Source organism: Pimephales promelas, chromosome 4, assembly GCF_988280905.1.
Source record: "Pimephales promelas chromosome 4, fPimPro1.hap1.1, whole genome shotgun sequence".
Lineage (NCBI taxonomy): Eukaryota > Metazoa > Chordata > Actinopteri > Cypriniformes > Leuciscidae > Pimephales > Pimephales promelas.
The window spans coordinates 18,748,709-18,763,276 of NC_142772.1; the positions used below are offsets into that span (position 1 = coordinate 18,748,709).

Genomic DNA, 14,568 nt, shown 5'->3' on the forward strand with positions numbered 1-14,568 from the left:
TGTCGGTGGCTAAACTCTTTAGGCAATCGTCAACGTAAAAGTTATGTCTAACAGTTTCTGAGACCTCTGCTGGAAATTCGTCCTGATTGTCTTTAGCAGTTCTTTTTAAGGCATATGCCGCACAGCTCGGAGATGAAACTGCTCCGAACAAGTGCACCATCATCCTGTAAGGCACTGGATCTTGTGTAGTGTCTCCTTCTGGCCACCAGAGAAAGCGGAGGAAATCTCTTTCATCTTCAGGCACACACACCTGATGGAACATGGCTCTAATGTCTCCCATGATGGCTATGGGTTCCTGTCTGAACCTCATAAGGACGCCCAGAAGTGTACTTGTGAGATTGGGCCCTGATAATAACTCACTATTCAGAGACACTCCCTTGAATGTTGCAGCACAATCAAACACCACCCGTAGTGCTCCCTTTCTAGGGTGATGGACTCCATGGTGAGGGATATACCAAACTCTTCTATTGTTACCACGTAATAGGTGTTCAGGTACACGCTCAGCGTATCTGCATGAAATGATGTTGTTCATGTACTCTATATACTCCTGGTGAAAGTGCTGGTTGAATTTAAATCGCTTTCTAAGGCCTTGCATTCTCTGTTTGGCCACAACAAGATTATTTGGTAGACCGACATCCATCCTTTTGAAAGGTAGATTCAGACAGTACTTCCCTTCCTGTATTACTGCAGATGTGTCCATAATGCTGAGAAACCTTAGATCTTCTCTGGACATTTCCTGTTTGTTAATTGGATTATCACAGAAGTCCTGGTTATAATGATTCTTGAGCAGTTCCTCCAGCTTGATCACTGATATTCTATTCACTGTTACCGATGAACCTTCTTGATCATCATTGCCAGCTAATTGACCATTAACTACCTAGCCGAGGACAGTTCTGACAGCATATGGGCCATTTCCTTGGCTGTTGATGACTTCCCAAGGTTCCAGTAACTTGGGGGCATTAACGCCAATCAACAGGTCAATTTCAGACTGAATGGATGGCACATAAACCTCTGTCAAATATGTCCACCTTTTTAAGTCTTCAGATGTTATCATGTCATCCCTAGTGACAGGCATTTGTTTCTGTGTGATGACTTCTGGCAGCGGATAGAATGTGTTACTATCTAGCCCAGCCACCTCAAGATTAAACAGTGAAAATGCTGGACTTGTTTTAGACTGACCCATTGTTCGAAGCAGGACCTGTGTTCGCTTTCCAGTGAGGTTCAGTTTGTGCATCAGCCGTTCAGAACAAAATGTACCGGTGCTGCCTGGATCCAAGAACGCATATGTTTGAACGGTACACTGACCTTTCACTGCTTTAATTTTTACGGGGAGCACTGACAGCATACCACGATCCTTTCCGGCCCCTGTATGGCCACATATTGTGGGTGACACTGACAGGGGTTCCGGTGTTTCGGCTCCATGCTCTGCTCCGTGCTCAGAGAAGGGCGTTTGTCGTTTTACGTGCAACACTGTTGGATGGAGTTTATTGCAAATTTCACATGTTAAACGTTCCACACAATTCCTACTGATGTGGCCCCGTTGCAGACAGCCAAAACACACTCCTCTCCTCTTTAACAGAAACATTTTATCTTTGTGCAGTTTTTTTTCAAATTCTTTGCAATCCTCTAATGGGTGAACTTGTGAACAACAAACACAAGGCTCACCTTCATTTCCTTCTATTACAGCACAAGTCTGTTTAGATTCTTCAGGAGCACTCACAGATGTTACAGTGCTGGCCACAACGTTTCTTTTAATCTTGGCACTCTGCTGTGGCCTTTGCTGATGCTGGCTAAGCAATGTTGTACTTAAACTATAATCTTGCAAGTCACCGAAAAACGGGTCTAATAAGATCTTGACATGACGCTCAAGAAATGCAACCATATCACTGAATCCAGCCCTGTATCCAGTTGTCTCCATAATATCATGGGCCCTACCTCTCCAGTTCTCTCGTAATTTATATGGAAGTTTTGCGAGGATTGCTCTCATATTCCCAGGCATGTTGAGCTCTTGCACATATTCCAACTCATTCATCACATTACAACAGCCACGTAGAAATAGAGAATAACTCTGCAGTGCCCTTGTGTCCTCGGTTCTTATCGTTGGCCAAGAAAGAGCCTTGCTAATATAAGCAGTTGCAGCTTTGTATGGATTTCCAAAATGCTCCTGCAACAACGTTTTTGCAACTGTATAACCATGATCCGGGTCCATATGTTGGCAACTGCGCACCAGCTCCCGAGGTTGGCCTCTAGTAAACTGTTCCAGGTAGTATAAACTGTCCGCTTGAGTTGCTTTCATTTCCACTCCTTGTTCAAATGCCTTAATAAAGGCTCTGTATTGCAGAGGGTCGCCATCAAACACAGGAATGTCACGTGATGGTAAAGTCATTGACTGCTGCTGCTTTACCAAAGTTGCTGTGATTTCAGTTTGTCGATTCATGATGGTAAGGAATTCTCCAGGTAACTGTAAAGTGGTTGATGGAGTTATATTATCATTGCATGCATAACGCTCCCTTTGCAGTTTGGTTCCACTGGGTTTACGTTGTTCCACCACAAGAGGGGCTGTTGTCACAATTTCCTTTGGTCTAACGTAGACAGGTTTGGTTCCCCTTAATGCCACCCTTGGTTCCTTCTGTTGCTGAGCTTGAATCATATCATCCCCTTTAACTATTTGAGCATCCACATCACTTTCAGGTATAAACTCTTTAGCAATGGGATTCAATTCTTTCACCAATGACTTTATTTGTGACGTAGACTCCAGCATAGAATTATACATTTCCATCTGATAGTCACACTCTGCCAACTCGGTCTTCAGTGCAAGCAGCTCCTTCCTTCTTCTCAACTTCTCCTCCTCCTCTTCTATAGCGTGTCTTTCTTCCATGGCCTTCACATGTGCCAATACTGATGCTCTTTTAGCTGCTGCTTTTAACTTAGCAGATGAAATGGTGCTGGATTTGACACTTCTTTGTGACTGGCTACTGCCAACATTTGACACACTGTCATGAGGACTTATATCATCATCAATATACTCATCATTTTTGTTCGTTTCAGTTTGAGAGAGCCACCTATTCACACTAGAAACACACTCATTATTAGGAATCATTTTGGCTTTAAACCATATTTCATGCTTTTCCCTTTCGTCACATGGCAATAACTCCAACAAGGACTCATGTGCATTTTTGGCATCATCACATACCCTTTTTAACACATCAACAATACCCAATATATTTGTGTTATCACCTTTAGACATTAGATCATGAATCTCGTGTCTTATATTACCAGTTTTATTCAGTTTTAACCTTCGCTCGTTTTGCAATTTATCAAGTTTTTCAATCAAAGCCTTTTCTGTTAATTTAACAGTGCGTTTTTTAGTTTCCCCACCGCACACCACCTGCTCAGTCTCAGTATTATTCTCCATTTCAACAGTGCCTGATTCCATTTTGCGTGCGTTGCAATGAGAGTTCACTTGAGTTCGGCACAACGGTAATTAAAGTCACTTATATTTCAAACGAAAAAGGGCAACACTCAAATGTACCTTTCAAGTGCCGCAAATCGCGAGTACCAATGCATTGGATTTACTGTGTGCACACAATTGGCCATCAAAGGGTGTATTGCTACTCATACCTCGTCGGGCGCCTTAACTGTGATTCACCGTCGTCCTGTCCAACAATGAAGAGTCTCCATGATACTCCAACTTGGACTTGTCTCCTCAGCTGCCGTGATCCACTGCTCTCGATCAACTTCCCCGGCAGTGGTGCTCCACCGCCCCCCGTCGGTTCCTCGGCTGCCGCGGTCCACCTCGAAACCCAGCTCAGTAGTGCTAGCCCAGCTAACAGACGCCTCGCATATTCGCGCCACACTGTCGTCCAACGACGTCTTTGCCGTTCCGTTCAAAAGTCGTCGAAGTTCAAACAAAGTCCAAACAGGCAAGTTTTTGACAGTATAACAGCCAGTCTGATACTGCGCTGTAGATGTTGTCCCGTAGCTACGTGTTACGACACGCTTGGCGGCTACTGATAAACATGTTGTAAGTTACAGTTCCAGAGGCATCTTGTTGTGTGTTACTACCGTATTTATTGTCCTCCACACAGGTGCATTACATCCACAAAGTCTCAAAGATCTCTATTCGTTACAGACAACAGCGTTTACAGAACTCCGCCGTAGCGGTCAAAAACTTTTTGCCCTTCCGGGTCAACACTCCACACCACCTGTTGAACCCTCACAAATATAGTTGAGTGAGCAGCACCATCTAGTGGCCCGACAAACTCAGACACCATTTGGCTCCTACACCCTGGAATAATGAGGAGCTAATGTTTGTAGTCTCTACATTTTCAATGAAATGTGACTTTCTGCTTATTATGACGCAAAATTACATTTTTTTACGTCATAATAAGCAGGAAGTAAAACTCTTAAATCCTTATTTCGCCCATCTCAGGGGAAATTAAGGGAATAAACCATAACCATTCAAAATATGACTGGGTTTCTAAAGATTCAAAGCTTAATGCAAATGGGTGAAGTGTCTCTTTAAGTAGACAGTCTATGAATGCTCCAATGAGAGATAGCTTACATAGAGGTTCAGATGTACTTACACTCAACAGAATGTCTAAAGGGGACCAAAATTAAGTGTTACCTTTCTTTTTTTGTAATCTTACAGAATGGGGTTCAGCGACAATTTTTTTTTTTTCATAGACTGATTCAACAATACACTATCATTTAAGTGTCTCTACATACACTTGTCTATACAAACTCTGTGTATATTCATGCAATCAGTTTTGTTCAACATTTCACCCCAAATATTCCAGTGGACAGAAAGGCGCAGATGCTCCGGTGGGAATCCTGAGAGCTGCTTTTGACACAGGAAAAGAAGAGAGGCAAAAGAGAAAAATAACCTTGCCTTATACACTGCATCTTTACTTATGAATTTATCATGACCATGTCCATACAATACACTGGAATCTCAGCCTCCTTTAATATTTGAAGGTTTAATAATTCATATACTAAAATATGGTTTTCTTCACTCTCCAACTATCTCCTCTTAGCAGCACTCAAAGCAGTCCAACAGGAGGAGCGGTAAGTCAGCGGCAGGAAAGAGTTTAAAGTGGGACTAAAAGTCAGAGTGAATGTGTGTGAGTGTGTGTTTGACAGAAAGAAAGGGGAATACAAGAACTGCACATTTTGCCAAATAATTAGGTCACCTGCAACTTAAAAATTTAAAATGAATTAACTGGTAACACTTTAGTTTGATGTCCATTTCTCACTATTAACTAGCTCATGCAAAGTATTTTGACTGTTTATTGGTACTTATAAAGCGCATAATGCCTTATTCTGCATAACCATATTCTACATCCCTTACCTAAACTTAACAACTACCTTACTAACTAATTAGGTGTTTATTTAGGCAAAAATCATAGTTAATCGTGAGGACTTGACCCTAAAGTTTGACCATTAGCCTATAACTTTAATCTACATTTTTCACACTTTGCATCTGCAACTTGAAGGAGCAATTTGCAAGAATCACAAGAATAACACTCCATCGAGCATGATATGATATTGTTTACTACACATTCTCAGTCAAAACTAGATCATCTTAGACATCAGAATAAAGTATACAGGCCGAAGCATAAATCTCAAAAGGATATATCTTCAGTATCTTGTTACAAATTAAACAAACCAGTCTGCAGCTACAGAAAAGTCCAAATTCATATTTAAAGTATGTTGTAAGCTATATTTACCATACAAAATGCATCCTTTTAAAGCAATATCAGAGGAATAGCGCTTCACTCTGGTGAATAATCGTGTGATCAGCATGAGAGGTTGACACACACACACACACACACACACACACACACACACACACACACACTGAGATGTGGGACGTGACTCCAGCGGACGCTCTTCACAGCTCTCTGTTCCCATAAAGTCATCGACTGCATGTTCAGTGATTTTTTTTTTTCATATCTATTTATTAAAGAAAGTTTATTTCGTCTGGACATGTGACCTCGAAAAAGCCATTTTTGTGGTAGTTTGTGGGTAAATTCGCCGGATGCGTTGGACAAGTGCCATATGTTCTGTAGATACCATAATGTGAGTATACAATACATCTTCTTAGTAAATGCAGTTTAAGTTGTATTTATGTAATTATACTAATGTAAAAATTATTATGTTAATAATAATATTATTATTGATGGCTCATATGATTATCGACATAGAAAAATATAGGTCAGAAAATCAAGAGATCATTTACGAATGATATAGTTCACACTTCACATTTGATACTTTGATAGTGATAAAATAATTGAATTCATAGATTATTGTAATTTGGATTACGTTGTTACTAATTTATATTTAATCTGTTAAATCTGAATTGTATTGTGTGATGATAGGGTGTAATTAAAAAATGAGCCTAGCTCATTTGTTGTCAGTCCTGAGGAAAAGATTTTTGCGTTAATGTTACAGTAAAAGTTAAATATTCCTAACGCAGGCTCCCTTAGACATGTGTGTTGTTGGTTGTTAACTGATGATGACCTTTAGATTTAGTTATATAAAGCTTTGCCAGTCATTTGTGCAAATGGGTGAGTTTATTTGGGTTTGAATGAGTCTCTGGCCTGAGGTAGCCTAAATCCAAATACTGTCATCAAATCTAAAAGTCTTATTGAGGGGCCCTTTCAGATTCACTTGTGTCAAGTTCCATTTTACATAGACAGCGACAGAGACAGGATTATTTGTAACAGTAAACAACACCGACTGACTATAATGCGTGGTCTAATTATGACTGAATAACCTGAGCTTTGTAAATGTCTTTGGACTGTTACATACCGCCATTCCGTAAAGACATCCTGCGAATTGTGCAAATGTGTTTGGTAAAATAATTTAACGCATCATTGATCCGTTTATTATTCCACTGCTGTAGCACGTGTTTGGATATTTTTGCATAATTACTGAAATCATAATCAAAGAGCATGAAATAGGCATCAGATGTACATGTAATTTCAACAATAGCTAATAGGGTAGTTGTGTTTTTGGTTCTTAGCCTAGTTGTAAATTTAAACACATATTGTAAGATTATAATTTTCTGTTAAAATTAATATTAGCAAATAAATAAATTATATAGGCTATATAACATTTTGGGGTTGGTCAATGTAAAAAAAAAATATATATATATATATATATATATATATATATTTTTTTTTTTTTGAAAGAAGTCTCTTCTGCTCACCAAGGCTAAATTTATTTGATCAAAAATACAGTAAAAACAGCAATATTGTGAAAAATAATTACAATTTAAAATATATATTTAATACATTTAAAATAAACTGTTATATATTAATAAAATATCATTTATCCCTTTAACGTAATTTCTTTGCATCATTACTCTAGTTTTAGTGTCACATGATTCTTCAGAAATAATGCTTATTTGCTGCTAAAGAAACATTTCTTTTTATTATCAATGTTGAAAACAGTAGTGCCTGCTTACTATTTTTGTGAAACCTTTTCCCCCAGCATTTATTTGAAATAGACATCTTTTGCTAAATAAAAGTATTATTTTCTATCGAAAAAAAATCATACTGACCCCAAACTTTTGTATTTCAGCCATAAAAAACAAACATTTAAAAAAAAATCCAAATCAGTCCACCATCCCATATAAACAAACAAAGTTAAACCCAGCTAATCCAGTATTTGTACTGTATATATGTCAGTCTCTAAAATAAGCAAGGCAGCCCTACAATTTTCTCTGTCTCTCTTTTTTTTTGTGTCTTTATGGTAGCCCAGTTTGTTGATGGAGAGGATTTCGAATGACAGCCGGCACAGTGGTCATCACAGGTGGAATTTTAGCTGCAGTCATCTTGCTAACTATTGTCTCAGTTTTGTGTTACTGTAGGCTGCAGGTAATCCTCCTCTACTGCTTGTCTCAATAGTATCTCCCTCTTCTCTCCTATCTTATGTACTGAGTGTGACGTCTCACTCTGCCCATTAGTATTACTGCTGTAGAAGAGAAGAGTCGGAGGAGGGGGAGGACGAGGCTGACGTCGCCAAGTCATCGCCAAGTCCACCGCGCCAACCGAGTCCACCCGAGAGTCCACTGAGCCTTCGACATTTCCCCCAATACGCATCCTCCAATCAGCTGCTAATGACTGCAGAGCCTTTTGAGCCCAATGGGCCAGTCAGCTTTCCTCAGTACACCCCGCGCATGCCCTACAAGCCGCCACGCTCGTACACTTTCTGCCCCTCCTGCTCGGGGTATCTGCCGCTGTACGTGAGCCCACAGGAGGGTCTGCACAATGGAGGTGGCAGGGTCAGCTACAGGACTCTACAGCAGGAGGAATTGGATACGCCCAGCTTCCACAAACTCAACCTCATCCGCTCGGTCACCATGCAGGAAGTGCTGACTCATCACAGCATCAGCACGGATGTGTAGCACCTCGTATTCACCTCAAATATCGCGTGGTTCACATTTGTTATGCTGCTTTCTGTACCCATTTTATTTCATTAGATCCAATACATCTACTTATTTATTTATCAGGATAGTCATGTGCACTGTAAAGAAAACAAAAAATCTGTAGAAAAAACAATAATGTAATTATTGTTAAGTTTCTGACATTTCCTTTAACTCCTAAAATAAAAGGAAGGTTCTATATAGAACCTTAAATGGTTCTGTTAGGCAGGAACCTTTTTGATATAACGGGTTCTTTAGCATTGTCTCAAGAGGGATACAGAACCCCACTGAACCTTTTTTCTTAAAGTGTAAAACACAATACAATGCAATGCGTAAATTCTGGTAAAACACCTGTGAAAATTCCCTCCTATTAACACGATACATTGTGTCTTATTTTTACAGACTTTTCTTAGACTGTGTACTGTAATAAAAGCATTTGCTTTATTATTCATACCTTCCACTCTTCATATGCAACTTATTAATAGGGCTTTTTATTGGCATGAGAACTGGAGAGTACATTTTTGATATCTTTGATATTGTTTCACATTAATTGTCAGATATTTACTGCTGTACTGAATATATGATCAAAAGATATAGGCTATGGTTGGTATGATTAAACTGAAAATGATGCGGATGTACAAGTTGTGAAATGAAAATAGCACCTGCGGTCAGTTTTACATGTAGGACAGTGAATTTGTGTTTCTGTTTGTGTAATCTATTTAATTGACTGATTTTATAACTGTCTGCATTCTCATCTTTGTGTGTAGTGCCACTCACTTTGTATTGATTTTGATCTAAAATAACTATGAAGTCACCAGAATAATGATCTGTTATTGTGTTTTACCTTTTCGTTTGTTAATAAATGCAAAATTTGTTCATATTAACAGTTGTTATGAGACAATTTTAAAGCTCTTATGATGTCATAAAAAGAACATATTTAACTGCACATGCTTATGGCCAGCAGGTGGCAACAGCTTATGTTCAGGACAAAGGGTCTATCAATACTTTGGTAAATTAAAAACATTAAATGAGACAAAGTGTGTGTCTGTTTGTGTATGATGAAAATTTTTGCAGATAAACCTTAATGAAAAATACTGATGTGTTGTATTTTTTATCAACTTATATAAAAAGTAATTTACACAGGGGTAATGTTAACTAAAAATCACTGAAATAAAATTCAATCACTTGAAATAAAATAAACATCACTCAAAGCGTATATGTATATAAACTAAAGAATAAATTTCAATAAATAAATACTAACTATAAATAAAAACTATAATGATACTGAAATACCACTCATTAATGTAAATTATTAAATTAATAATTATATGCTTTTAAAACCTATTCAAATTAACCAAACAAAAACACAAACCCACAGCATTTTGTTTGAAGTATTATATTTATTATTTAATATTCTGAGAGGTACATAACTGTTTTTCTATAAAAAAAAATCAAATGACTTACATTTGATTGTCTTTTGTACTTGAGGTAAGGTAGTATACAATATATGAGGTTTATTGTGTCTTAATGAAACAATATATGAATTAGATACATTTGCAACTATAATAGTACGTTCAAGTGTCAGGACTCAATGACAAGGGTAAAATGACTTGGGTATGTCAAGTTCTGCTAAATCCATTGTCAATTTAAATCGAATGATACAAAATGAATTATTCAGATACATACATATCAGAGAACCCAAAAAAGCTACTGCTGTAACCAATAAATTAACATAAGCTTAGGTCTAGCAATAGTTAAACTGAATAAAAGTAAACAGTAGAGTGTTGGAGCCAGCAGTGGCTTGAGGGTAAACCTGTTTGGATATACAGTACTAAAATCAGCCATCTTCAGCTGCCAGATAATAAATGTCCAATAAAACCTGACGAATAATAAATACTTTTATGACATGCAATATAATCCTCTGAGCAATAATCAAATAATTTAATGTTTCCTTACGGTATCCCACAAACACGGGACATTGTCATGAAGTAGGTATCATTTTGTAATAGTAATGCAGTTTTTATGGAACTAGTTTAATATATAACCAAATACTGATTCAAACTTCCCTTGCTCCCTTCCTCAAATAAGCACAATGCAGATGACATGAACAGATGAAAACCTGAGCATTGGAGTCTAGCTAGGAAGCGCGAAGATTATGGCAAGAATGGCAACAGGCCTTGCTGTAATACCAGTGACTGCACAGATTCACCTTCAGAGCCAGCGAGCAGTTGGTGGTGGGACGATCCTGGCAGTTTTCATCTGAGGAAGCATTGAAGCAGTTAAAATTTATGTTATTTATGATTTCTTTGAACCTGTAGGATTTTTTTCATTAGAATAAAGCAATGTTTCAAAGTGCATATTTAAGGATTTAAGGACATGCATCACCTCCATGTCATTTCAAACCTGCATAACATTATAAATACAGTACAGGTATATGTTTAATATAAATATGTACATACTGTATATGTTTAACTGGAAAAAAAATAGCAGCATAAAGATTTAGAACAACATGGTGAGGGTGAGTGAATGTTGAGATGTAGCAGGAACTGTTTCTTTAAGACACACCTGGAGGTTCGGTGGGGCAGGGCTGGAGTGCACAGGTCTGTTTGTTAACAGGTTTGGTCAAAGAGTCACATCCACGAACAAGCTCTCTTCCCTGGTAACACTTTACATCTCTCATTCGCACACCAACACCACAAGTCTTGGTGCACTGAGAAACAGTTGAGTACAAACAAGAGAAAAGAACAGTGAATTACACTTGAACTCTGGAGCCTTCACTGTAGAAGAGAGACTTGAAGAGTCTTGTGGTATTTTTAAACCTAGTAAATGTCTTTGTTAGTACTGTAACCCTTCAGCATGATTGCCTCTGAAGCACGTGTGGAATCACTATCAATCTCATTGGCGAAACATCATTCCTTGACGCATGACGGCGTACCGCGGAAGCTATAACGGATACCCGGAGCAAATATCATTAGCTTTTGTTGACCACCTGAAGTGAGTCGCTCACAGCCATGGCGGATTAACACAGTCTCATCCCAAGACGTCATACAATTGACGCTTTTGACCATACGTCAACATCCGCCGTTTTAGGGTACCCTTTAACGTCTGTTAGATGACGATCCTGGGGCGTCATCCAACTGCCGCTTTACCTTTAACATCAGTTAGGTGACGGGGTAGGTTTAGGTCTGGGGTAGGGTTAGGATTAGATAACGTCATCTAACCGACGTTAAAGGGTACCCTAAAACAGCGGATGTTGACGTATGGTCAAAAGCGTCAGTTGTATGACGTCTTGGGATGAGACTGCGCTGGCCGGACGTATGGTAAGGTAACACAGTGTCTCATTTCCTTCTCAGGGAACCAGAGTTACAGTTGTAACTGAAACATTCCCTTTCTAGGGAAATCATGCTACATCAGAATGTTGACGCTATGGGAACGTTCATACCCACTATACCATAGTGACAAATGCCTGTCCCAGAGTGAATCATGGTGAGCACAAGCTTAGGACATCTGAGGTATCTGAGATCCTGGCATGGAATTCAAATCCAAGCTGTAGAATCTGATAAATGGACCAGCCCAACTGAAAAAAATACTGTGCTACCGAAGCGATCTCAAGTGCCTTGTGTTCTTAACTAGCTAAAAAGTATTTGGTGGACACACTGCCTAATTCATCTTGTTGAATGGGCTGAGTGGGGGCTTGAGAAATGACATTCTGCTTCTGTTGTTGCCTGAGAGAGGCCAGGGGTTCTGTACTGTCCTGGGGCTGCTCCACAGCAGCAGCCTCTAGGATCTGGTTTCGGTTCCTTGTTTTTTCCCTGTTTCTTTGCCTCTTGAAACCGTCATTGTTTATTGCGTCGTTGAAGAGCCCAGGAAGGAAAAGCGGGGCATCCAACAGGAAGGGTCCTTGTCTATATTCCAGACAACCACAAATGTCTCCTCATTGCCACTATAGCTGTCATATGACCAGAGCCGGCCCGAGGCATAAGCGAACTAAGCGGCCAGGGGGCCCCCTAATCGGGGTTATTTTTTATTTTTATTTTTTTTAGATTACTTAAACAAGTGACATAAATCAATGAATGAATGAATATGACTGAATGAATCATTCAAAACAACAACACTCTGATTTAATGATCAATATACCTGCCTACAAGTTACAACTTCTGCTGTGTCTGCCAGCGTTTAAGTCATGCACATAACGTCCTCTAGACCAGTGTTTCCCAACCCTGTTCCTGGCGGCACACCAACACTGCGCGTATTCTTTGTCTTCCTAATCAAACACACCTGATTCAACTCATCAGCTCATTAACCCATCTGATAATGACCTGATGAGTTGAATTAGGTGTGTTTGATAAGGGAGACAAAGAATACGTGCAGTGTTGGTGTGCCGCCAGGAACAGGGTTGGGAAACACTGCTCTAGAGTCTAGACACCTCGCGCGTGCATAGACAATTTGTGCGCAACTGCGCCTAGTCACGGTATCGGTATTGGAGAAAACAGCCCGCAGGGGAACTTAACCTTCAAGGTGTAAGGGTAGCAGTTTGAATAAATAATAAACATAGCAGTTTGAACTCTTCTCCACTTTATTATAGCACACATCAGACGGACCTCCAAAAACCCGCGACACTCCAGTAGCCTACCAAGTGCGCAGTCTGCGCAGTGCGCACGACCCATCTACGGCAAGCCCCGAGGGGAAAAATACATTGCATACACACATACAACGAGTGCCAGAACATCATTACCGGTATTATAGTAACAGACTTTGTTGGATTATGTCATGTAATATCTAACAAAGTCTGTTACGATAATAATAATAATAATTATAATAATAATAATAATAAAGCTTTTGATGACAGTTACACTGTATTGAGAAATAGTTGGCCAAATATTTTTAGTTTTCAAGGCTTGTTGAAGAAATTATTATTTGCTAAAATTATGACAAAACTGAGAAACATAAGAGATGTTTCTCAGTTTTGTCATAATTTTAGCAAATAATTTCTTTTATATGTTTTGAGACAGTTTTAAGACTGTTAAAACTTTTTTTTATTTAAGTAGGCATCTATTTTTTTATTAAGTATTAATTTTGTTGTAGCCTAATACATAACCTAAGTGTATTCATTTATAATGTATCATTATTGCGTGACATTTGTGTCAATAATCGTCAAACACAGGTGACTCCGCGTCGTGGGAGGGGCCCCCAAATCAAATTCTGCTTAGGGCCCCCAAAAGGCTCGGGCCGGCTCTGCATATGACGATATGTTGATGGCACGGGCCATTTCCTTGGTGGCCTGGAGAAACAAATCTGTGGCCCAGTGTAACTCTTTCACACCATCACCTTCATGACCTAAACAGGTCAGCCTGGTATGCAGTATCACCATTGTGTGCAGACATGCTCCTGCCTGACTTGCAGCCACGTAAGCTTCGCCCAGCAAAGACAATGTCTTTCTACAGGCCTGGGTGGACAATGTCGAGGCCATAAGGGCATTTTTATACCTGGCTAGTTTTGTTTGAAACCATGTTTCGGAACCTGGTGCATTTTCTCCCTTACTCCAGTTTGTTTAGGCATGTATGAACATGGCAATCGTACTTGGATCCGCACCAAAATGATCACACTGAGAATGCCTGAACGAGGTGGTCTAGGCCCGATTGAAAATGAATTCTGGAGCAGTTTGGTTAAGATGAGAAAGTAATCCGACCCAACAGACTAACGAACCAAGCGACACCATAATTCTTAAAGGGAAATGTGTTATATAAGAAGCCAACCCGGTCTCATCCCAAGACGTCATATAACTGACGTTTTGGGACGTCTTTTGACCATACGTCAATATTCGCCTTTTTAGGGCCCCCTTAAACGTCGGTAGATGAGGTTATGGGATCCTAACTCTACCCCATACCTAAACCTAAACCTAACCCGTCACCTAACTGACGTTAAAGGTAAAGCGTCAGTTGTATGACGGCCCGGGATCGCCATCTACCGACGTTTAAGGGGGCCCTAAAAAGGCGGATATTGACGTATGGTCAAAATACGCCCCAAGACGTCAGTTATATGACTTTTTGGGATGAGACTGTGTTAAAAAAGCAGCAGTGTCTGATTCTGTGATTCATCTTAAATAAAATTAAAATATATAAATTATGGATATAAAT

The 14,568-nt window shown here is 39.4% G+C and overlaps 2 protein-coding genes across 5 annotated transcripts in view; one reads left to right on the top strand and one right to left on the bottom strand.

Annotated features, from left to right (window-relative positions):
* Positions 1–5,872: 5,872 nt before the first annotated feature.
* On the top strand, positions 5,873–9,457 carry fam163b (family with sequence similarity 163 member B). 2 transcript variants are annotated; one of them, XM_039661827.2, is made up of 3 exons: positions 5,873–6,081; positions 7,763–7,883; positions 7,973–9,457. In XM_039661827.2, exons 2-3 carry the CDS (start codon positions 7,791–7,793, stop codon positions 8,411–8,413), a joined length of 534 nt encoding a protein of 177 aa, XP_039517761.2. In that variant the 5' UTR covers positions 5,873–6,081; positions 7,763–7,790; the 3' UTR covers positions 8,414–9,457. The 2 variants fall into 2 exon arrangements, with proteins under 2 accessions (XP_039517761.2, XP_039517762.2); XM_039661828.2 differs by having other exon boundaries at positions 7,768–7,883.
* A 364-nt stretch (positions 9,458–9,821) lies between these two features.
* adamtsl2 (ADAMTS like 2) overlaps positions 9,822–14,568 on the bottom strand; it is a 53,281-nt gene continuing 48,534 nt past the window's right edge. For 2 of the 3 annotated variants that reach the window (XM_089130066.1, XM_039661720.2), the window contains exons 18-19: positions 10,997–11,141; positions 9,823–10,690 (exon numbers count right to left, since the gene is read on the bottom strand). In XM_089130066.1, coding sequence (XP_088986192.1) covers positions 10,569–10,690; positions 10,997–11,141 — 267 coding nt within the window. In that variant the 3' untranslated portion in view covers positions 9,823–10,568. Of the gene's footprint in view, positions 10,691–10,996; positions 11,142–14,568 lie in introns of all 3 variants that reach the window. The other variant, XM_089130067.1, reaches the window with a different exon arrangement.

Excerpts from the sequence above, each read along its gene's own strand:
- fam163b (XM_039661827.2), top strand. The coding sequence starts at position 7,791 with ATGACAGCCGGCACAGTGGTCATCACAGGTGGAATTTTAGCTGCAGTC. Across the intron at positions 7,884-7,972 it reads TGTGTTACTGTAGGCTGCAG|TATTACTGCTGTAGAAGAGA; the intron begins GTAATCCTCCTC and ends TCTGCCCATTAG.